Below are 23,287 nucleotides of genomic sequence, written 5' to 3'. Positions count from 1 at the left end.
TGTAGCCTATTTGAATCATTCTGGAACTCAGACCACACGTAGCAGGTTTAACCTGGAGCCTGGCACACGGTTCACAAAGACTGGACCATTGTCCAACAGTTCCATGACTAGTGAGAATTAGACTAGATTATTGTTCAACCATCATACACCTTCCACTAATTCATGGATTGAATTTGAATATGATAACTTTCAGGATAATTCAAACCACTGTGTTTTTTATTCATCAATATATTTCATGCGTAAAGGCTTTCCAAACCTGTTTTTTTATGATTCATACATACTTTCCTAACCCTTAAATCTACTGCCTACATAATCTACAAGATCAGAGAATTTTTAAATCTACCAGCTGGTGCTGAAACGGAGATGAATATGCATAATATGCAGATGGCTTTCTTTCATTGATCCCTATATTCGGGAACCCGTTCTCTAGATGTATTCTAGTCTGTCGTCAAAGTTCTAATTATAGGTACACCGTATTTAAAGGGATGGTTTAAGATAAATGTACTGAAAACCCTATTGAATGAAAAATCCCAGAGAAAATCTGTTGGCCAGCAAGTGGGAGGGTTTATTAGCGGTTTAATTACATGTATTCAGCCCGCACAAGGGAACCACGCCTGCAAAGCATGTTACGCACCTTCATAAGGTAAGTCTGAATACCAACTACTGAGAAGTGCTAGGAAAGGGCGTACACTTCTTGAGTCAGAATTGGGCCCCTAGGAGAATGGGTTCATAAGTGCTTTTTGCCTTGTAGGGTTCTCTATGACAGTGGAATACAACATGTCTAGTTAAAAACAGCATGTCTCCTTCCAAGCCCCTACAACGACATTCATGTCCATTTTTTCATTTTATATCCTGAAAACAACTACATTTACCGTTAATATGCCTGATTACGTCACCTGAACAATCAAATCTTTCTAGTTAACACTGACAGATAAAATAAAAGCAAGCTGGTGATAATATCATGCCCACTGACCCCAAAAATACAGTATTCCCCTCACAGGTATTGTAGATATACCCTGCAATGAATTGAAATTAACAGGTATTGTAGATATACCCTGCAATGAATTGAAATTAACAGGTATTGTAGATATACCCTGCAATGAATTGAAATTAACAGGTATTGTAGATATACCCTGCAATGAATTGAAATTAACAGGTATTGTAGATATACCCTGCAATGAATTGAAATTAACAGGTATTGTAGATATACCCTGCAATGAATTGAAATGAGATGTTATGATTCAAGGGTGGTGATGGGAAGAGAGAAAAAGGTATATACACCAACTCCACTTCCAGTTATGAAGTCAGACACAATTTTGTGGTGCTATTCCAATGCTGTTTCTGTGTCTAATGGTGAACTCTGATCCTCTGCATGGGTTTTCATATCAGCGGATTTGTTGCATCTTGTAGCCTTAATATGGCTTGGAGGTTTAGGGAAAGCCTGTTGCATAGCACATTCTGCTATAGGAAACCAACAGAGAAACAGAGATAAACACATAGTGTAGCAATGCACACACTGGTAAAGGGGATTAGACCAAATCACAAAAAATAAAATAATAAAATCTATGATACATTTTGTGGTACTTTAACAATACACAGCATTTCCAATGTAAACATGAGGACTGAACACATAGCATTGAAAATGCGACACAAAATGGCGCCATATACACAAAATGCAGGCTGAGTAGCTTGTTCTGGTTAAACGGGTAGGTAGGTATAATTGGTTACATTATTGTTACACTGTTATAGGAGAATGTAGTGCAAATTTATTTTACATCAGCTGCATGATCTTTATATCAAACACAGCACATATATGCAAAATGTGTCCCTGCATTGGCTCAATGTTATGTTTGAGTTTGTGTAGACTGGAATAAATGCTGCTCCTGTTTTAGTGTTTAAGTCCTCCCCACCTCAGATACTGGATAAATATAATATTTATATATTGTCTTTTCTTACGTTACTAAGATTATATTTAGTCAAGACTGCTTGGCGCATCTGTTGGGCAAGGGATGTGTTGTTCGTAAGTCTCTGGCTCTGTGCAGTGCCATTGGATGGGACAGTCCGAGCTGCCTCCAATGGCATATCCTCCTTCTCTGGGGTCATTAAATCTCCTCGACGTAATTGGCCGGGTATAGTCCCTCTCGGCCTGTATCCAGGCGACCTCGACACCAGCCTTGGTCATCTTCATCCTCAGTCTTGGTCAGTTCATCACCTGTGAAGAACATCTCCTTAAATCAACTTGCATTCTATGCTCTTTCCATGACTGAACAACATTATGGTCAATAGTACATTTGGACATCTTTGTTGTTTCCTTTATCACATCACTATTAGCAAAGATCAGGCAGGATGGGCATCATGTTGTTAGGAAGGCCCTACTAACACCCTCTAATATAGGGACAGTCAGAAGACGATTGCTAATGACTAGCAGGTGCCTGTAATTGGAGGAAGTAGAATGTGGCCATTATTGACTAACCACTACAATCTTCCTCTGGGAATAAAGTGACTTTGGAATGGAATGCACAGAGATAGCAGGTCATTTCCCGTGACCTCATCTCCACCCCCCTATCAAGTCAGCTTGGCCATAATAAGCCATCTGGCACTGATAGTTGAGGTAAACTGCACTGTTGCACTCACATCTTAGGGCCAAGAATAGGGTTAAACTGGAAATACACTGTAGCCAAATCAAGAGACATCAAAGATGGTGAAGTGTTGTCGTTGCTTACCAGCTTTGAAGGTGAGCTCATCTTGTTCCTGTCCGTCATAATCATACAGAGCACGCACCCGGACCCCAGACGCAGTCCCGGTCCCAGCACCCCCTTTTCCGGCGCTGCTAGAGTCTTCCTCAAAGGAGTTTTCATTCCCACCCCCATTAATCTCACCGCCTGAATGAGCTGCAGGCGCCTCATCATCCGACCAATCAGTGGAGTAGGCCTGGTTCTTTTCATAGCTACTCACACTGCAACAGAAGGGTTAGGAAGATAAATGGGTTTGATCGGGAGAATTTCATAGATAATACAAACATGACTACTGCAGACTAGAGCAACAGTAATTAACAGAGTAAATGAAAGACATCTATATAATCAATATATATCCAGTTAATTAAATGGAGACTGTAAAAAAAGGCATGTTAGATCCCACGTGTTTGATGACATTTAAATGGTTTGACTAGGGTAGGTCCCGGTGTGGCAGTAGATGGTGTGTGTAGTGTTTGATCAGTGTTTTGGTCCTCTCACCTGCCACGGTCACCAGGCAGTGCCACATGATCAGCACTGATGCTGATCAATTGAAGGAAGATAGAAAAACAAATGGTATGGCATCATGGGAGATATTGATTAACCCTGGCATGTCATTTTGTGTGTGTTTTTGTCAGTGGAAGTTTCACCAGTGGAGTGATCCTCTCACCTGCCGCGGTCTCCAGGCGGTGCGACATGGTCAGTGCTGGGGGTCGGTGGGGCCCCAGCCGGCTTCTGCACCTTCTCCCTCTTAACAACAGCAGCGGCATCTGGGTTATAGTCCTGGAAGGCAGAGCAGATGATAAATACGTCTATACTGAAGCAGAGACTCAGATCTGGCCAATGGCATTTAACTTTTCCTTTTAAATCAGTCAGTAAATCAACAATCTTCCAACTGAAAGCAACTGTACTGAACGGTGTTATTAAAAATGCATACTTGTATCTGGGGTGAAATGTCTATGAATACCTGAACCTTTGTTAGCCTACATGTTGTTGTAAATACTCCTGAACAGACAACTATGTTGAAGTAATGCAGAGTACTGCACAGTACCTCAAACATGGGCCAGTTCATATGCATGCCAGGGCCATGGTGGTTGCTGAACCACTGCAGGTCCTCCTGTGTGTTGGCAGCCAGGATGGTGCGCTCCAGTTCTCTGTATACTGTGCCATAGCTGGGGAGAGGACAGAGAGCACATTGTAACACGCAGAGAGAGAGGGGGCCTGTTTAAGGGACAATAATACAGTAGGGCTGCCAGTGCAAACTGTCCAGCGCTGATGGTGCTGTTTTCCTGGAGGGTTTCTAGTTGTTTATGAAGCGCCAGCACTCAGAACAACAGAGTGGAATGGTTCAAAGACAAGGTAATTCAGGCCCATTCATAGCATGAGGTGAGGCTACACAGAATACAGACAACACATTTGCATTCAAATTGGAGTAGTGAGATATGAGGTGGAGTCCCGACAGATGGCATTATTGCACCAAAAGGTGGAGACAAAAACACAGAATAACTGACAGTCAAGCCCTACAGATGTTGACATTTCATGGGTGATATTGCAAAAAAACGTAGGCGTAAGATGCTATAATGGACAATCAAATGGACGATTCAAATTCTTCCAAACACATACAAGTTACAAGTGATGTTTCTGCTTTTACTGCTGTCACTGAGACAAGCTGTCTGTATTTGCATGAGTGTGTTAGTGGAAGCTGAGGCCTGGGTTTGTAGTTGTTAGCTTACCATAACCCTGTCTATGGTTGATTTATGGGTTATCACCAATACTGTGGTCCGAAAGGCCAGTGCACTTAGTACTTCATACCACACTATAAAAGCCTACACTCATCATCCATACTAATCATAAACCAAGACCAAACACCCAGGAAACAGCTTGAATGAACTCCTTATTCCAATCACCATGGAACCTGGCTTTGTATCATACGCAATTTGATTCACAGCCAAGAATATGACAACCATTCACTCTGACATGATGCAATTTGTCTGAAATGTAATTAACTGCATCATCGGCGTAATTGGAGTTGTGACCGAAAGACTGAAATGTGTTGAGATTTATCTATTTGAAACTAACTGTAATGAAAGCGACAACATAAATCAGGCACATTGGGAGTAGATTTCCTCTGAATGTGATGTTTAAAATAATCCATAGACTCAACTAATAACTAAAAATAATGCAGATAAGCACTTAAAGAGATCAATGCTGTAATTAAGGTATTTTGACTGTATTAGCAACACTAATGTAGAATTGTTTTTCAAGGCAGATTTGCTGTTGTGTAGATGAAACCAATTTCATTATACAGTGCATTTGGAAAGTATTCAGACACCCTTGACTTTTTCCACATTTTGTTACGTTACAGCCTTATTCTAAAATGGATGAAATGTTTTTTTTCCTCATCCATCTATAGACAATATCCCATAATGACAAAGCAAAAACTGAAATATCTCATTTACACAAGTATTCAGACACTTTCTTCAATACTTTGTTGAAGCACCTTTGGCAGCGATTACAGCCTCAAGTCTTCTTGGGTATGACGGTACAAACCTGGCACACCTGTATTTGGGGAGTTTCTCCCATTCTTTTCTGCAGATCCTCTCAAGCTCTGTCAGGTTGTAGAGGAGCGTTGCTGCACAGCTATTTTCAGGTCTCTCCAGAGATGTTCGATCGGGTTCATGTCTGGGCTCTGGACATTCAGAAACTTGTCCCGAAGCCACTCCTGCGTTGTCTTGGCTGTGTGCTTAGGGTCGTTGTCCTGTTGGAAGGTGAACCTTCGCTCCAGTCTGAAGTCCTGAGCGCTCTGGAGCAGGTTTTCATCAAGGACCTCTCTGTACTTTGTTCCATTCATCTTTCCCTTGATCCTGACTAGTCTCCTCGTCCCTTCCACTGAAAAACATCCCCACAGCATGATGCTGCCACCATCATGCTTCACTGTAGGGATGGTCCTAGGTTTCCTCCAGGCCAAAGAGTTCAATCTTGGTTTCATCAGACCAGAGAATCTTGTTTCTCATGGTCTGAGAGTCTTTAGGTGACTTTTGGCAAACTCCAAGCGGGCTATCATGTGCATTCTACTGAGGAGTGGCTTCCGTCTGGCCAGTCTACCATAAAGGCCTGATTGGTGGAGTGCTGCAGAGATGTTTATCCTTCTGGAGCTCTGTCAGAGTGACAATTGGGTTCTTGGTCACCGCCCTGACCAAGGCCCTTCTCTTCAGATTGTTCAGTTTGGCCGCGCGGCCAGCGCTAGTAAGAGTCTTGGTGGTTCCAAACTCCTTCCATTTAAGAATGATGGAGGCCACTGTGTTCTTGGGGTCCTTCAATGTTATAGAATTTACCAAAGGTGGACTCCAATCAAGTTGAAGAAATATATCAAGGATGATCAATGCAAACAGGATGCACCTGAGCTCAATTTCGGGTTTCATAGCAAAGGGTCAGAATACTAATGTATATAAGGTATTTTTTGCAAAAATGTCCAAAAACCTGTTTTTGCTTCACCATTATGGGGTATTGTGCGTAGATTGATGAGTAAAACATTCATTTAATCAATTTTAGAATAAGGCTGTAACGTAACAAAATGTGGAAAAAAGACAAGGGGTCTGAATACTTTCCGAATGCACTGTATGTACAAAATCTGTACAAGCCTGGGTTAAAACACATGAGTATTTAAGTATTTGTCATTTAAATACTTATTTTCTGTGTATTTGAGTATTTTCAAATAATGTGGCCAAATCAGATACTTATATTTGAAGTATTTTAAAGTAATTTCAAATAACTTTCTATAAATAGCCAAGAAGATGTACTTCTTGTATTTCCAAATACATTATTTCAAATACCCCTACGACTAAACAGACCTGGGTTCGAATGCATTGAGTAATTAAATATCTGCATTTGAAAATACACTTTTCTGTGTCTGAGAATTTCCAAATACGCACCAATACTTTCCCAAGTGTATTTCCAAATACATTCCAATATTCAACAACTTTTATTTTCCAAGAAAAAAATTACATCAAAATGTCTTTAAAAGTATTGAAATACCCTAAATAGTATTTAAACACAAGTCTGATCCTGTACCAACTGAAATGTTTTCCTCAATAACCCTTTCATTCAAAGGCCATGTGGGAGGATAGGTTGATGTAGGTTATGTAATAGAGGATGGGCTGCAGTATGTATGGGACGATAGAGGATAACACCAGTCACTGACCTTTGGTTCTCAGTGAGATTGAGGTGGCGTTTAATGTCCAGCAGGATCTCTTTAAGGAAGGTGAGTCTCTTGACCTCATGCTGCTGGCACTGGTCAAACACTTGCTCCATGCTCTCCTGGTATGGGGGAGTGACCGCACTCAACTCCGACAGAGACTTCTCAAACTTCTCCTTAGCCTAGGGGATGATAAGGACAGAATCAGCTCTGACAGATAATGATGTCATTATGACGTCATTACAACTAGACATTTTGCACTCTGGGTTGAATACCAAGCAACCTGCATCCATACACCGTGTGTGTGTATACTGTAAGCATCTTACTCTCCCTGTCCCAGAGTAATCTGCTCTTGTCATCACCAGGGCTCCGTGAATAGAGTCGGAGATCCACCCTGCTGGATTATGTCCTGTGTGATCACCACTGTAATCTCACCGAGTCGTCTTAAATAGTCCTGCATTGATTCTGTTTTTCACAGCTTTATTTCACTTGAGCCACTAACAGAAACATAAACTAATAACAATAATCAGTCTGTTTGAGATATGATGTACTTAGTATACTGCAATAGCACACGCACTCACCACAGTGTTAATACCACTATATATACAGTTGAAGTCGGAAGGTTACATACACCTTTGCCAAATACATTTAAACTCAGATTTTCACAATTCCTGACATTTAAAAAGTAAAAATTCCCTGTTTTAGGTCAGTTAGGATCACCACTTTATTTTAAGAATGTGAAATGTCAGAATAATAGTTGAGAATGATTTATTTCAGCTTTTATTTCTTTCATCACATTCCCAGTGGGTCAGAAGTTTACATACACTCAATTAGTATTTGGTAGCATTGCCTTGAAATTGTTTAACTTAGGTCAAACGTTTCGGGTAGCCTTCCACAAGCTTCCCACAATAAGTTGGGTGAATTTTGGCCCATTCCTCCTGACAGAGCTGGTGTAACTACGTCAGGTTTGTAGGTCTCCTTGCTCGCACACGCTTTTTCAGTTCTGCCCACAAATGTTCTATAGGATTGAGGTCAGGGCTTTGTGATGGCCACTCCAATACCCTGACCTTGTTGTCCTTAAACCATTTTGCCACAACTTTGGAAGTATGCTTGGGGTCATTGTCCATTTGGAAGATCCATTTGCGACCAAGCTTTAACTTCCTGACTGATGTCTTGAGATGTTGCTTCAATATATCCACATAATTGTCCTCCCTCATGATGCCATCTATTTTGTGAAGTGCACCAGTCCCTCCTGCAGCAAAGCATGCCCACAACATGATGCTGCCACCCCCGTGCTTCACGGTTGGGATGGTATTCTTCGGCTTGCAAGCATCCCCCTTTTTCCTCCAAACATAACGATGGTCATTATGGCCAAATAGTTCTATTTTTGTTTCATCAGACCAAAGGACATTTCTCCAAAAAGTACGATCTTTGTTCCCATGTGCAGTTGCAAACCGTAGTCTGGCTTTTTTATGGCGGTTTGGAGCAGTGGCTTCTTCCTTGCTGAGCGGCCTTTCAGGTTATGTCGATATAGGACTCGTTTTACTGTGGATATAGATACTTTTGTACCGGTTTCCTCCAGCATCTTCACAAGGTCCTTTGCTGTTGTTCTGGGAATGATTTGCACTTTTTGCACCAAAGTACGTTCATCTCTAGGAGACAGAACGCGTCTCCTTCCTGAGCGGTATGACGGCTGCGTGGTCCCATTGTGTTTATACTTGCGTACTATTGTTTGTACAGATGAACGTGGTACCTTCAGGCGTTTGGAAATTGCTCCCAAGGATGAACCAGACTTGTGGAGGTCTACACTTTTCTTTCTGAGGTCTTGGCTGATTTCCTTTGATTTTCCCATGATGTCAAGCAAAGAGGCACTGGGTTTGAAGGTAGGCCTTGAAATACATCGACAGGTACACCTCCAATTGACTCAAATGATGTCAATTAGCCTATCAGAAGCTTCTAAAGCCATGACATCATTTTCTGGAATTTTCCAAGCTGTTTAAAGGCACAGTCAACTTAGTGTATGTAAACTTCTGACCCACTGGAATTTTGATACAGTGAATTATAAGTGAAATAATCTGTCTGTAAACAATTGTTGGAAAATTTACTTGTGCCATGCACAAAGTAGATGTCCTAACAGACTTGCCAAAACTAGTTTGTTAACAAGAAATTTGTGGAGTGGTTGAAAAACGGGTTTTAATGACTCCAACCTAAGTGTATGTAAACTTCCGACTTCAACTGTATTTTAAAACAGTTGTAATGACACTAGACAAAATGGAATTGTCATCTATTTGGTTGTGGTTGTCTCACCTAGCTATCTTAAGGTAAATGCACCAACTGTAAGTCGCTCTGGATAAGACCGTTTGCTAAATGACTAAAATGTCAATGTAAATGTTTGTCCTGACTGTCCACGAGAATCCAAATAGGTCACATCAGGTTTGCAATGAATAACTTCAATCAGATCCCCTTTCACCTGTAGAGGGGGAAGGAAATAACTAATGGGGATGAACAACTCACGTTCTGTTGTAAATCAAGGGAGAAGATCCAGGCTTGCGCTCTTCAAATTCACTAAAGGAATGTGCTTTGTCTCAACAGACCTTTTTCCCGCTGACACTCGAATACGTTGAAAAGCGAATACTGGAAAAATATTTATAATGTAGAATGTGGGGAATGGTCAGAGGCGATCTATAGAACCCTAATGTCATTTTGTGATGTCATTAAAAATATTATAAAGGAAATACTGTAACTTGGAAAGTATACCCACCCAAGTTCCCATACTATGCGTTGTGCATGTAATAGGAAAAATGATGAAAGTGTTTTAGTTAAGAGAGGGAAGTGATGTGAAGAGCTATAAGAGATAATTGTTTTCCATAACTTTGCACTGCGAGTAGTCACCGCCCCGAAGTAAGGTCAGAGAGTGTGTCAGCCTACCCGAACTACCCCTTTCGAGCAAAAGGTATAAATGATGTGTTAAGAACACATTAGACCAGAAAAAGTGTGATGCGGCAGCTGCACGTTTAAAATGGTTTGAACTTTGAATCTCAACATGAGGTGGAGAAGATAAACTCCCCTCCCGGACAATCACTGGTACGGCTGATGAGCTGACCTAAATAAAGCATCTTCGAAAGCGAATTTAAGTAGGACCATCCTGTTACTCTGCTCAAACTATCGCATTACTCTACTCTCATCACCCTACTGGGGAACCATCGATACGGCTAGCCTATCTACAAAGAAGCATCTTCAAAAGGTAATGGAAGGAAAATCAACTCTGTAGTTCTGTTCAGCACTACACGACAAGTCATCGGATACCGAACAACTACAGAGAAGGACAACAGTAGAAGACTTGTTCAAACCATTTCCGACAATCAGAGCCTTACAAGAGTGTTGCGAAAAGGCCAACCCCCCTTACCAAGGCTGTCCTGTTCACCGAGAGAACCCCGGCGGACCCAGGCATTTCACGTAAATACATTCATGATTTCTTACTCAAAGCGGGCGGCAGTTTGTGTGCAAAGTATATGGTTACTGTAGGTGAAAGTTGTTTCTGAACGTAAGTGTCTCTGTGCCTCTCTCTCACCCTCTCCATCTCTTCTTTAACAAGCAGCCGTGTTGTTATCATTCCGCTAGGGACCTGTTTTCAACGTATTAAGTCCCCAGTCAATAACCAGTGTTTATCCTGTGTTCCCATTTAATTAGCTAGTAAATAAATAATTAAACCAATTTGTATAGTACTGAATCATAAGTAAGGCTCATGTTTTTGCAGATGCCAGGAGGTTACGACTGTTCATTATGATGATATGATAGGTAAAAACCTTTTAGAGTTTAATTTGGGAGATGGTAAATCTTTAAAGAACCGCTCTCGTGGTGTCCCAGATCCTAATGAGATAATTGTTACATTATTAATTTAATTGGTTAACAATTAAACATAGTCAGTTAATTAGATAAATAACAGTCTTCAGATTAATGTTAAAATCAAGTCACGACATGTTTGATATGCAGAACGTCAAATTCTATGGCGTAAATTTTGCTCGAAGTTTTACATTTTCATACATTTGTACAAAAAAGGTTGTCATGTCCTTTTTTCCATTTGTCGGACCTCTGTCTCACCTTCTGCATGTCGTGTTTGCACTTGTCTGTTTTCTCGTGGAGTTTCTTCTGTTGATCAGTTGTGACGGAGGCCTGTGTCTTCCCATCTGCCTCTCGGGTGGCGGCCAGTTTCTCCTCCTTACACGCCATGTGGTACGTTTTCTTAGCAGTCTCCATCTGTGGAAGCACGTATACAATCTTAGTATCTCTATAGTTAAATTGTTAAATACTAATAAATCTAAGCATGCAGGTGACTTAATTTAGTTATTGTTGAAAGGGCAATGTTCTTCTCTGATGGTCAGCTTGGATGAGTGACGCAGCAAGACTCATTATACTACACAAAACAGAACTAACACATAAACACCTGTAGCTATAGTACCTAGCTATTTGGCAGAGCAACTTGTGTGCTGACTCAGATGTAGCTCAAATGACAAATGTTTTAAAGATGGCCTAAACACTACTCAGGCTAGCACAGACTGGAATATGTTCCGGGAATCTTCTGATGACATTGAGGAGTACACCACATCAGTCACTGGCTTTATCAATAAGTGCGTTGAGGATGTCGTTCCCACAGTGACTGTACGTACATACCCCAACCAGAAGCCATGGATTACAGGCAACATTCACACTGAGCTAAAGGGTAAAGGAGCAGGAGGCTAACCCGGAAGCTTATAAGAAATCCCGCTTGGCCCTCCAACGAACCATCAAACAGGCAAAGCGTCAATACAGGACTAAGATCGAATCGTACTACACCGGCTCCGACACTCGTCGGATGTGGCAGGGCTTGCAAACTATAACAGACTACAAAAGGGAAGCACAGCCGAGAGCTGCCCAGTGACACGAGCCTACCATACAAGCTAAATAACTTCTATGCTCACTTCGAGGCAAGTAACACTGAAACATGCATGAGAGCATCAGCTGTTCCGGACGACTGTGTGATCACGCTCTCCGACTCAGCCACCCTAGTCATAGACTGTTCTCTCTGCTACCGCACGGCAAGCGGTACCGGAGCGCCAAGTCTAGGTCCAAGAGGCTTCTAAACAGCTTCTACCCCCAAACCACAAGACTCCTGAACAGCTAACCAAATGGCTACCCAGACTATTTGTATTACCCCCTCCCCCATACCCCTTCTACGCTGCTGATACTCTGTTATTTATCTATGCATAGTCACTTTAATAACTCTACCTACATGTACATATTACCTCAATTACCTCGACACCTCAATAACCTCAATGTTCCCCCGCACATTGACTCTGGACCGGTACCCCTTGTATATAGCCCCGCTATTGTTATTTACTGCTGCTCTTTAATTATATGTTATTCTTATCTCTTACTTATTTTTTATGGTATTTTCTTAAAACTGCATTGTTGGTTAACTTCTTATGGCTGCAGGGCGGTGCCGGTACACTTATGACAACAGCCCGTCCAAGTGCAGGGCGCGAAATTCAAAAGATATTTTTTAGAAATATTTAACTTTCACACATTAACAAGTCCAATACAGCAAATGAAAGATACACATCTTGTGAATCTAGCCAACATGTCCGATTTTTAAAATGTTTTACAGCGAAAACACCACGTATATTTATGTTAGCTCACCACCAAATACAAAAAAGCACAGACATTTTTCACAGCACAGGTAGCTTGCACAAAACCAACCTAACTAACCAAGAAACAACTTCATCAGATGACAGTCTTATAACAAGTTATACAATAAATCTATGTTTTGTTCGAAAAATGTACATATTTGAGGTATAAATCATAGTTTTACATTGCAGCTACAATCGGAAATAGCACCGAAGCAGCTAGAACAATTACAGAGACCAAATTGAAATACCTAAATACTCATCATAAAACATTAATGAAAAATACATGGTGTACAGCAAATTAAAGACAAACATCTTGTGAATCCAGCCAATATTTCCGATTTTTTAAGTGTTTTACAGCGAAAACACAATATAGCATTATATTAGCTTACCACAATAGCCAAAAACACAACAGCATTGATTCAAGCCAACAGTAGCGATAACGAATAAACCAGCAAAAGATATTAATTTTTTCACTAACCTTCTCAAAATTCATCAGATGACAGTCCTATAACATCATATTACACAATACATATATTGTTTGTTCGAAAATGTGCATATTTAGAGCTGAAATCCGTGGTTATACAATGTGAATACTAAGCAAAATGCAATAACAATGTCCGGAGAAATCTTGGAGAGGCACCTAATCTAATCAAATAACTATTCATAAACGTTACTAAAAAATACATGTTGGACAGCAAATTAAAGATAGCTTAGTTCTTAATGCAATCGCCGTGTTAGAATTCTAAAAATAACTTCATTACGACATGCAGCTTACGTTATGGCGAGAGAGCGCCCAAAATCTGGGGGCAAACTAATAGTACACATGTTCGACAGATATATGAAATAACATCATAAATGGGTCCTACTTTTGATGATCTTCCATCAGAATGTTGTACAAGGGGTCCTTTGTCGGGAACAATCGTTGTTTGGTTTTAGAATGGCATTTTTCCCTCTTGAATTAGCAAGCACACTAGCCAAGTGGCGCGAAGCTCTCCTTCCTGAACAAACGCAGAGAACGCAACACGCCTAACCTCCCGAAAAAATTTCAATAATATGATAAAACTATATTGAAAAAACATACTTTACGATGATATTGTCACATTTATCAAATAAAATCAAAGCCGGAGATAGTAGCCGTCTATAACGACAGCTTTTCAGAAGGCAATACCCGGTTCCTTCTCGCGCCTTCCAGAAAACAGGAAATTGGTGTCACGTCATGCCAAGAGCTCTTATTCGACCTCAGATCAAGATATACACTCCATTTCTTCTCTCACTGCCTGTTGACATCCAGTGGAAGGCGTATGAAGTGCATGTATACTAATACATATCAAGCAAATGAATAGGGATGCCCTGGAACAGAGCATCGATTTCAGATTTTCCACTTCCTGTCAGGAAGTTTGCTGCAAAATGAGTTCTGTTTTACTCACAAATATAATTCAAACGGTTTTAGAAACTAGAGAGTGTTTTCTATCCAATAGTAATAATAATATGCATATTGTACGAGCAAGAATTGAGTACGAGGCCGTTTGAAATGGGCACCTTTCATCCAAGCTACTCAATACTGCCCCTGCAGCCCAAAGAAGTTAAGGGCTTGTAAGTAAGCATTTCACTGTAAGGTCTACACCTGTTGTATTCGGTGCATGTGACAAATAAAATTTGCTTTGATTTGATTTGACTCCAGCGAGTCCCAGTCCAATGACAGCTGTGTAATGTGTGCGTCACCCATCCTACTCCCATGCAGTACCTTTGCAGCCAGACAGACTGATGCACAACCAAATAGACTAATCAACCAGTTGTAGTCACAGAGGTCAGTCATGAAGACAGCCAAGTGCGTCAAATAGCTACCCACATTCATACATTCACTGTATTGTACACTTTGTATTTAATAATAAAGTCGTTTTCCCAATCACTCTAAAAGTAACTGATATTCATGTTAGCCATGTAAGAACACATGATGTTGCAAGGAGGATACAACAGATCCCCTTCCCTAAAACTTCCTGTCCACTTACCTCTTTGAGCTTCTTGGCCCATGGTTTCTGGGCCTTCTTGAAGCCCTCGTCGGCCTCTTTGGCCTCCTTGAAGCCTCCGATCATCTGCTTGTGGTAGGCCTCCTTCTGCCAGTTCTTGACCTTCTCCAGGTCTTCGTTGAGCAGGCCGTTCTTCACCTCCTGGTGCAGCTCACTCACCTTTTCAGCCTCGGTCATCACACCCAGCCACGCCCTCTCCACGGTGCCATACTGGGGTCCTGGGGTTAGAGAATATCACAGAGGGACATTCAATCAAAACATATACAGTGGGGAGAACAAGTATTTGATACACTGCCAATTTTGCAGGTTTTCCTACTTACAAAGCATGTAGAGGTCTGTAATTTTTTTATCATAGGTACACTTCAACTGTGAGAGACGGAATCTAAAACAAAAATCCAGAAAATCACATTGTATGATTTTTAAGTAATTAATTAGCATTTTATTGCATGACATAAGTATTTGATCACCTATCAACCAGTAAGAATTCCGGCTCTCACAGACCTGTTAGTTTTTCTTTAAGAAGCCCTCCTGTTCTCCACTCATTACCTGTATTAACTGCACCTGTTTGAACTCGTTACCTGTATAAAAGACACCTGTCTACACACTCAATCAAACAGACTCCAACCTCTCCACAATGGCCAAGACCAGAGAGCTGTGTAAGGACATCAGGGATAAAATTGTAGACCTGCACAAGGCTGGGATGGGCTACAGGACAATAGGCAAGCAGCTTGGTGAGAAGGCAACAACTGTTGGCGCAATTATTAGAAAATGGAAGAAGTTCAAGATGACGGTCAATCACCCTCGGTCTGGGGCTCCATGCAAGATCTCACCTCGTGGGGCATCAATGATCATGAGGAAGGTGAGGGATCAGCCCAGAACTACATGGCAGGACCTGGTCAATGACCTGAAGAGAGCTGGGACCACAGTCTCAAAGAAAACCATTAGTAACACACTACGCCGTCATGGATTAAAATCCTGCAGCGCACGCAAGGTCCCCCTGCTCAAGCCAGCGCATGTCCAGGCCCGTCTGAAGTTTGCCAATGACCATCTGGATGATCCAGAGGAGGAATGGAAGAAGGTCATGTGGTCTGATGAGACAAAAATAGAGCTTTTTGGTCTAAACTCCACTCGCCGTGTTTGGAGGAAGAAGAAGGATGAGTACAACCCCAAGAACACCATCCCAACCGTGAAGCATGGAGGTGGAAACATCATTCTTTGGGGATGCTTTTCTGCAAAGGGGACAGGACGACTGCACCGTATTGAGGGGAGGATGGATGGGGCCATGTATCGCGAGATCTTGGCCAACAACCTCCTTCCCTCAGTAAGAGCATCGAAGATGGGTTGTGGCTGGGTCTTCCAGCCTGACAACGACCCGAAACACACAGCCAGGGCAACTAAGGAGTGGCTCCGTAAGAAGCATCTCAAGGTCCTGGAGTGGCCTAGCCAGTCTCCAGACCTGAACCCAATAGAACATTTTTGGAGGGAGCTGAAAGTCCGTATTGCCCAGCGACAGCCCCGAAACCTGAAGGATCTGGAGAAGGTCTGTATGGAGGAGTGGGCCAAAATCCCTGCTGCAGTGTGTGCAAACCTGGTCAAGAACTACAGGAAACGTATGATCTCTGTAATTGCAAACAACGGTTTCTGTACCAAATATTAAGTTCTGCTTTTCTGATGTATCAAATACTTATGTCATGCAATAAAATGCAAATTAATTATTTAAAAATCATACAATGTGATTTTGAGGATTTTTGTTTTAGATTCCGTCTCTCACAGTTGAAGTCTACCTATGATAGAAATTACAGACCTCCACATGCTTTGTAAGTAGGAAAACCTGCAAAATCGGCAGTGTATCATATACTTGTTCTCCCCACCGTAGGTGGCAGAAAAAATGATTGAAAATGTGAACGTGACGAACTCAGCGGCCTTGTGGTCAGAGTGTCCGACCTGAGGTTGAAAGGTTGGAAGTTTGATCCCCAACCGAGTCATACCAAAGACTGAAGAAATGGGATCCAATGCGTCTCTGTTTGGCCTTTAGTATTAAGGAGATGATTGGGGGTAAGGCCCTGCGATAGACTAGCGTCCTTTCCAGGGGGTGTACTTGTACATAAAGCAGTCTCACGCTACTTGTACATCAAGCTGTCTCACGCTCCTGCTCTTATGAGCCATTCCAGTTTGCATAAGTTAAGCCTCCTCATCTTACAGAAAACACTCACAATACAATCGGGACAAGTGGAGCTGAGCAGTGAGTTAAATCAAAGGAATTTAACATGGGATGAAGACCTCAAAACAGACGCCAAACAGACAATCCCAATACTGGCCTTTCTCGATCAGCTGTCTCCATCTCTTGGACCAGGCGGTCAGCTGGTCACCATAGGCCTTCTCAATCTTGGCACGTTCCTGAAGGCAGCCCATGAGGTCATTGCAGAGCCGGTGGCCGTCGTCAATCCGCTTAACGGCGCGCTTGTAGTTCCCCACCTGAGAATGGTCAGAGGAGGGTAGACTAATGAGGTACAAGAGCAAAACACAAGGCTTCCCTACATATCAATGATTGAGGATGAAGTCAAGTGCAATACTCAATATGCCAAATCTCTAAGAGCACTAAGATATCTTTAGGTGGAAATAACTAAAAAACATAAACTGTAAAATAATTTTCTCTCGAGAGAGTCAAATAAGAAATGGAGATAAAATTGATCAAATAAATCATTTAACTCTGGTATAGTGACAGAAATGATAAATTATCTACTAATACCCTGAAGTAACAATAAAGAATCACCTGTACTCACTTTCATCATTCTCATACCACCTTAAGAGATGCCACCTTAACATAGGCATTGCAGTGCCTGCAGGGGGCATAAGCTCCTGGTGCATGACAGAGGGAGGTGGGGGGTTGGGGGGGGGCGGCTCATGCCTGTGCATGTGTAGTTATGCAATGGCAGCGGCTTTGTGTGTGTGGCCATTGCTGTGACTTTTTCCACATTTTGTTAAGTTACAGGCTTATTCTAAAATGAATAAAATATAATACAGTGCCTTGCAAAAGTATTCATCCCCCTTGGCGTTTTTCCTATTTTGTTGCATTACAACCTGTAATTTAAATTGATTTTTATTTGGATTTCAAGTAATGGACATACACAAAATAGTCCAAATCGGTGAAGTGAAATAAAAAATAAATAAATGGAAAAGTGGTGCGTGCATATGTATTCACCCCCTTTGCTATGAAGCCCCTAAATAAGATCTGGTGCAACCAATTACCTTCAGAAGTCACATAATCAGTTACCTGTGTGCAATCTAAGTGTCACATGATCCGTCACATGATCTTTATATATACACACAACTGTTCTGAAAGGCCCAAGAGTCTGCAAAACCACAAAGCAAGTGGCACCACCAAGCAAGCGGCACCATGAAGCAAGGAGCTCTCCAAACAGGTCAGGGACAAAGTTGTGGAGAAGTACAGATCAGGTTTGGGTTATAAAAAAATATCAGAAACTTTGAACATCCCCCGGAGCACCATTAAATCCATTATTTAAAAAATGGAAAGAATATGGCACCGCAACAAATCTGCCAAGAGAGGGCCGCCCACCAAAACTCACGGACCAGGCAAGGAGGGCATTAATCAGAGAAGCAACAAAGATAACAAAGATAACCCTGAAGGAGCTGCAAAGCTCCACAGAGGAGATTGGAGTATCTGTCCATAGGACCACTTTAAGCTGTACACTCCACAGAGCTGAGCTATACGGAAGAGTGGCCAGAAAAAAGCCATTTCTTAAAGAAAAAAAATATGCAAACATGTTTGGAGTTTGCCAAAAGGCATGTGGGAGACTCCCCAAACATATGGAAGAAGGTACTCTGGTCAGATGAGACTAAAATTGAGCTTTTTGGCAATCAAGGAAAACGCTGTTTCTGGCGCAAACCCAACACCTCTCATCACCCCGAGAACACCATCCCCACAGTGAAGCATGGTGGTGGCAGCATCATGCTGTGGGGATGTTTTTCATCGGGAGGGACAGAGAAATTGGTCAGAATTGAAGGAATGATGGATGGCACTAAATACAGGGAAATTCTTGAGGAAAACCTGTTTCAGATTTTAAGAGATTTGAGACTGGGACAGAGGTTCACCTTTCCTGCAAGACAATGACCCTAAGCATACTGCTAATGCAACACTCGATTGGTTTAAGGTGTAACGCCTGTCGTCGGAAGGAGTGGACCAAAGCGCAGCGTGAAAAGTGTTAATGATTATTTATTTATCAAAAAACACTCGAACAAAGTAACAAAACAAAAGCCGAACAGTTCTGTCAGGTAACAGAGACTAAACAGAAAATAACTACCCACAAACACAGGTGGGAAAAAGGCTGCCTAAGTATGATTCCCAATCAGAGACAACGATAGACAGCTGCCTCTGATTGGGAACCACACTCGGCCAAAAACAAAGAAATAGAAAACATAGAAATAAAGAAACTAGAATGCCCACCCTTGTCACACCCTGGCCTAACCAAAATAGAGAATAAAAGTCTCTCTATGGCCAGGGTGTGACATAAGGGGAAACATTTAAATGTCTTGGAATGGCCTAGTCAAAGCCCAGACCTCAATCCAATTGAGAATCTGTGGTATGACTTAAAGATTGCTGTACACCAGTGGAACCCATCCAACTTGAAGGAGCTGGAGCAGGTTGCCTCGAAGAATGGGCGAAAATCCCTGTGGCTAGATGTGCCAAGCTTATAGAGACAAACCCAAGAGACTTGCAGCTGTAATTGCTGCAAAAAGGTGTCTCTACAAAGTATTGACTTTGGGGGGGGTTATGCACGCTCAAGTTTTCTGTTTTTCTGTTTTTTTCTTGTTTGTTTCACAATAATAAATATTTAGCATCTTCAAAGTGGTAGGCATGTTGTGTAAATCAAATGATACAACCCCCCCCCAAAAAATCTATTTTAATTCCAGGTTGTAAGGCAACAAAATAGGAAAAATGCCAAGGGGGTAAATACTTTCGCAAGCTACTGTAAATGTCCTCAATACACACAATACCCCATAATGACAAAGCAAAAACAGTTTTTTTTTTTTTAAATGTTTGCAAATTGATTAAAAATAATAAACAGAAGTACCTTATTTACATAAGTATTCAGACCCTTTGCTATGAGACTCAATATTTAGCTCGGGTGCATCCTGTTTCCATTGATCATCCTTGAGATGTTTCTACAAATTGATTGGAGTCCACCTGTGGTAAATTCAATTGATTGGACGTGATTAAGGAAAAGCACACACCTGTCTTTATAAACGTCATACAGTTGACAGTGCATGTCAAAGCAAAACCAAGCCATGAGGTCGAAGGAATTGTCCGTAGAGCTCCGAGACAGGATTGTGTCGAGGCACAGATCCGGGGAAGTGTACCAAAACATTTCTATAGGGTTGAAGGTCCCCAATAACACAGTGGCCTCCATCATTCTTAAATGGAAGAAGTTTGGAACCACCAAGACTCTTCCTAGAGCTGGCTGCCTGGCCAAACTGAGCAATCAGGGGAGAAGGGCCTTGGTCAGGGAGGTGACCAAGAACCCAATGGTCACTTTGACAGAGCTCTAGAGTTCCTCTGTGGAGATGGGAGAATCTTCCAGAAAGACAACCATCTCTGCAGCACTCCACCAATCAGGCCTTTATGGTAGACTGGCCAGACGGAAGACACTCCTCAGTAAAAGGCACATGACAGCCCACTTGGAGTTTGCCAAAAGTCACCTAAACGACTCGCAGTCCATGAGAAACAAGATTCTCTGGTCTAATGAAACCAAGAATGAACTCTTTGGCCTGAATGCCAAGTGTCACATCTGGAGGAAACCTGGCACCATCCCTACAGTGAAGCATGGTGGTGGCAGCATCATGCTGTGGGGATGTTACTCAGCGGCAGGGACTGGGAGACTAGTCAGGATCGAGGCAAAGATGAACGGAGCAAAGTACAGAGAGATCCTTGAAAACCTGCTACAGAGCACTTAGGATCTCAGACTGGGGCAAAGGTTCACTTTCAACAGGACAACAACCCTAAGCACACAGCCAAGACAATGCAGGAGTGGCTTCGAGATAAGACTCTGAATGTCCTTGTGTGGCCCAGCCAGAGCCCGGACTTGAACTCGATTGAACATCTCTGAAGAGACCTGAAAGTAACTGTACAGAAACTCTCCCCATCCAACCTGACAGAGCTTGAGAGGATCTGCAGAGAAGAATGGAAGAAACTCCCCAAATACAGGTGTGCCAAGTTTGTAGCGTCATACCCAAGAAGACTCGAGGCTGTAATCGCTGCCAAAGATGCTTCAACAAAGTACTGAGTAAACGGTCTGAATACTTATGTAAATGTGATATTTCATTTCTTTTGTACAAAAATGTATAAAAACAGTTTTTGCTTTGTCATTATTGGGTATTGTATGTAGCTATTAATAAAGGACAAAAAAAACAATTTAATCAATTTTAGAATAAGGCTGGAACCTAACAAAATGTGGAAAAAGTCAAAAGTCTTTCCCGAAGGAACTGTAATGACCCACGCATGTATGTGTGTGTGCCCCTCTGTGTGCGCGCACACGTCTGTGTGTGTGTGTGTGTGTGCTCGTGTACTGACTGCTATAATCCTTTACTGTGCTCTAACGCAGGCAGACAGATTATCAGAGATAGGACACTGACAGGACGAGGCAGAGACAGGAATGCAGCCCACAGACAAAGACCACTCAGTCCACTCAGAGAGGATGGGCCCTAGGCTGGGTGGGACTGGTGTGGGGTACAGTGTCTGTGTCAAAAACAAAGTCCCTTTAAGAAGACTTTACAGTATTTAGATAATATACAGTTTTGTATTTTTGCTGTCAGACGTGTTTTTCATTTTAAACCAAACATCTAGCCCTACAAGAGTCCTTATGCTATTCAGTATGCTGTGGCCAGAGCTTTCTTGGCCGTATATAGATTTTAGGGCAGGTGCATGTGGGCTGAATGGCTGCCTCAGTGCTGCTTCTAACTGAGAGGCTCTGTCGGTCGGTCTCTGTGACCCTCCTCCTACGATGACACAAAAGGGACTCTATAGTGCTCTATAGTGAATTCCATAGCACTAATTGGATATTTTCTGTGCAACAACATCAACGTATTGGATTAACCAACCATATTCCTATTGATCCTCATGGAAATGAAATTACATGACCTATATTATCATGTTGTCAATAGCTTTTTCACCAGAGAGGATGATGGTGGCCAGTGATCCTATGACTCATGTCTCCTAAAGAGGGAGCGTTGTGTGTGACTTGGCTGATAAAGGTCTATAGGTTTTCCTTCATAGCCCAGATGACCTGTATGGATGGTGTTTCTGAAGTACCTCCCAAAAGCTGTCCATAGCGTCGTCAGCAGTAGCAGCAGATTCATCGTAGGACCCCGACATTTTCCTGGTTGTGGCAAAGCAGGCTAAACTCTAAATGTGTCAGCAGCAGAGCTGGGTCCCTCACACACTGGAAGAGAAAGAGAGAAAGAGGAGAGAGTGAGATTGCAATACATATACATGTAGAAAATACAATACAGTAGAACATCCTACAACATTCATAATTTATGATGTGCTATGAAATACAATACTTGGGCTCTCTATGGTATTCAGAAACCATATGTTTTCCATAGCCAATCAGTGAGCAGCACTGATGAAAGGCTTCCTTTGGAGGCTCTGAGACAGTTCTAATAATGAAGTTAAAATAGGTCTTCTATCCCCATGCACACTGCTCTGTGGCCCCGAGGAACAGAAAGGCCATCTTCCACACGCGTGTCCCAGAAACCACAGCACACCACAGGGAGCACAGCATCACTGTAATCATGGAGTTCTGACCCTGTATCGTACCGTACAGTAGCTCAGCATAAACTGTCCCTGTCCCATGACATGTTCCTTCTGGAAGAGTGCTACATTACACACATACTCACTGCACACTGTACTAACACACATGCACATGGACGCAGGCACACACATGGACACACACATAGACCCACACAGACAGACTGGCAGGAACGCACACCACTCACACACTATATCTTTCTCTAAAAAGTCTACATGAAGTTACACAGCCCAGAGATCAGAAAAGAGAACAAAATAAACATATTGCAGTCCTGGTTTAATTTATTTCACATAAACATCTAAGGTTATATAACTGTAGGTGCCTTCTAACAATGTGATTAAACTGCCAATTAATTTGTAAACCCTTCCTCTCTAAAACATATAGTGCTTCCTGGCTTTCCTCCAAGATTTGAGACGATTTGTATCTATTCCTTTGACGGCTGGTCGATTCTTCCCAACGAAGAATAAAATAGCACAGACTGGTTAGCGTTTATTCTTGTATTGAGCTCTAATTGAAACCTAATTCAGTTTGCTCTCCTTTACTGTCTCAATGAACTGTTCATTAGTGGCATCTCCTTCAGGCCTGGAAGTCTCCACAACAACGACCCAGCTCAAAACAGCAAGCACATGGAGGGATACACTACATTAAACATTGTTAAATGGTTCCCAAACAAGGTATGAAAGGAATTAAAGCCAGAATCGAGAGTATGTGTACCAGCCCAACAACAGACCCTACACTTGATTAAGAACAGAACATGTTTCCTCAAACATTAAAAAATGTTCCTCAGGTTTGGAGTTATCATAGAGTAAGACACTTACTAGGTCATTCCACAAATGTGTCC

At 42.0% G+C, this 23,287-nt stretch overlaps 1 protein-coding gene across 1 annotated transcript; it reads right to left on the bottom strand.

Annotated features, from left to right (window-relative positions):
- Positions 1 to 1,611: 1,611 nt before the first annotated feature.
- Positions 1,612 to 22,067, bottom strand: LOC120061188 (protein kinase C and casein kinase substrate in neurons protein 1-like). Its single transcript, XM_039010798.1, has 9 exons — positions 21,948 to 22,067; positions 16,939 to 17,095; positions 14,603 to 14,838; positions 11,029 to 11,184; positions 6,934 to 7,109; positions 3,784 to 3,904; positions 3,403 to 3,515; positions 2,724 to 2,956; positions 1,612 to 2,212 (listed from the first exon to the last, which is right to left on the bottom strand). Exons 1-9 carry the CDS (start codon positions 22,008 to 22,010, stop codon positions 2,103 to 2,105), a joined length of 1,365 nt encoding a protein of 454 aa, XP_038866726.1. The 5' UTR covers positions 22,011 to 22,067; the 3' UTR covers positions 1,612 to 2,102.
- Positions 22,068 to 23,287: the final 1,220 nt, after the last annotated feature.

The sequence above is a fragment of the Salvelinus namaycush genome, chromosome 16 (genome assembly GCF_016432855.1).
Source record: "Salvelinus namaycush isolate Seneca chromosome 16, SaNama_1.0, whole genome shotgun sequence".
Taxonomy (NCBI): domain Eukaryota; kingdom Metazoa; phylum Chordata; class Actinopteri; order Salmoniformes; family Salmonidae; genus Salvelinus; species Salvelinus namaycush.
This window is presented reverse-complemented; position numbering and strand designations above follow the sequence as displayed.

What these genes read in the sequence shown, in the direction of transcription:
- LOC120061188 (XM_039010798.1), bottom strand. Translation starts at nt 22,010, where the DNA reads ATGTCGGGGTCCTACGATGAATCTGCTGCTACTGCTGACGACGCTATG. An exon ending in GAGACAGCTGATCGAGAAAG is followed by an intron (nt 14,839 to 16,938) that starts GCCAGTATTGGG and finishes CTCTAACCCCAG; the next exon opens with GACCCCAGTATGGCACCGTG. An exon ending in AATCTCACTGAGAACCAAAG is followed by an intron (nt 3,905 to 6,933) that starts GTCAGTGACTGG and finishes TCCTCTCCCCAG; the next exon opens with CTATGGCACAGTATACAGAG.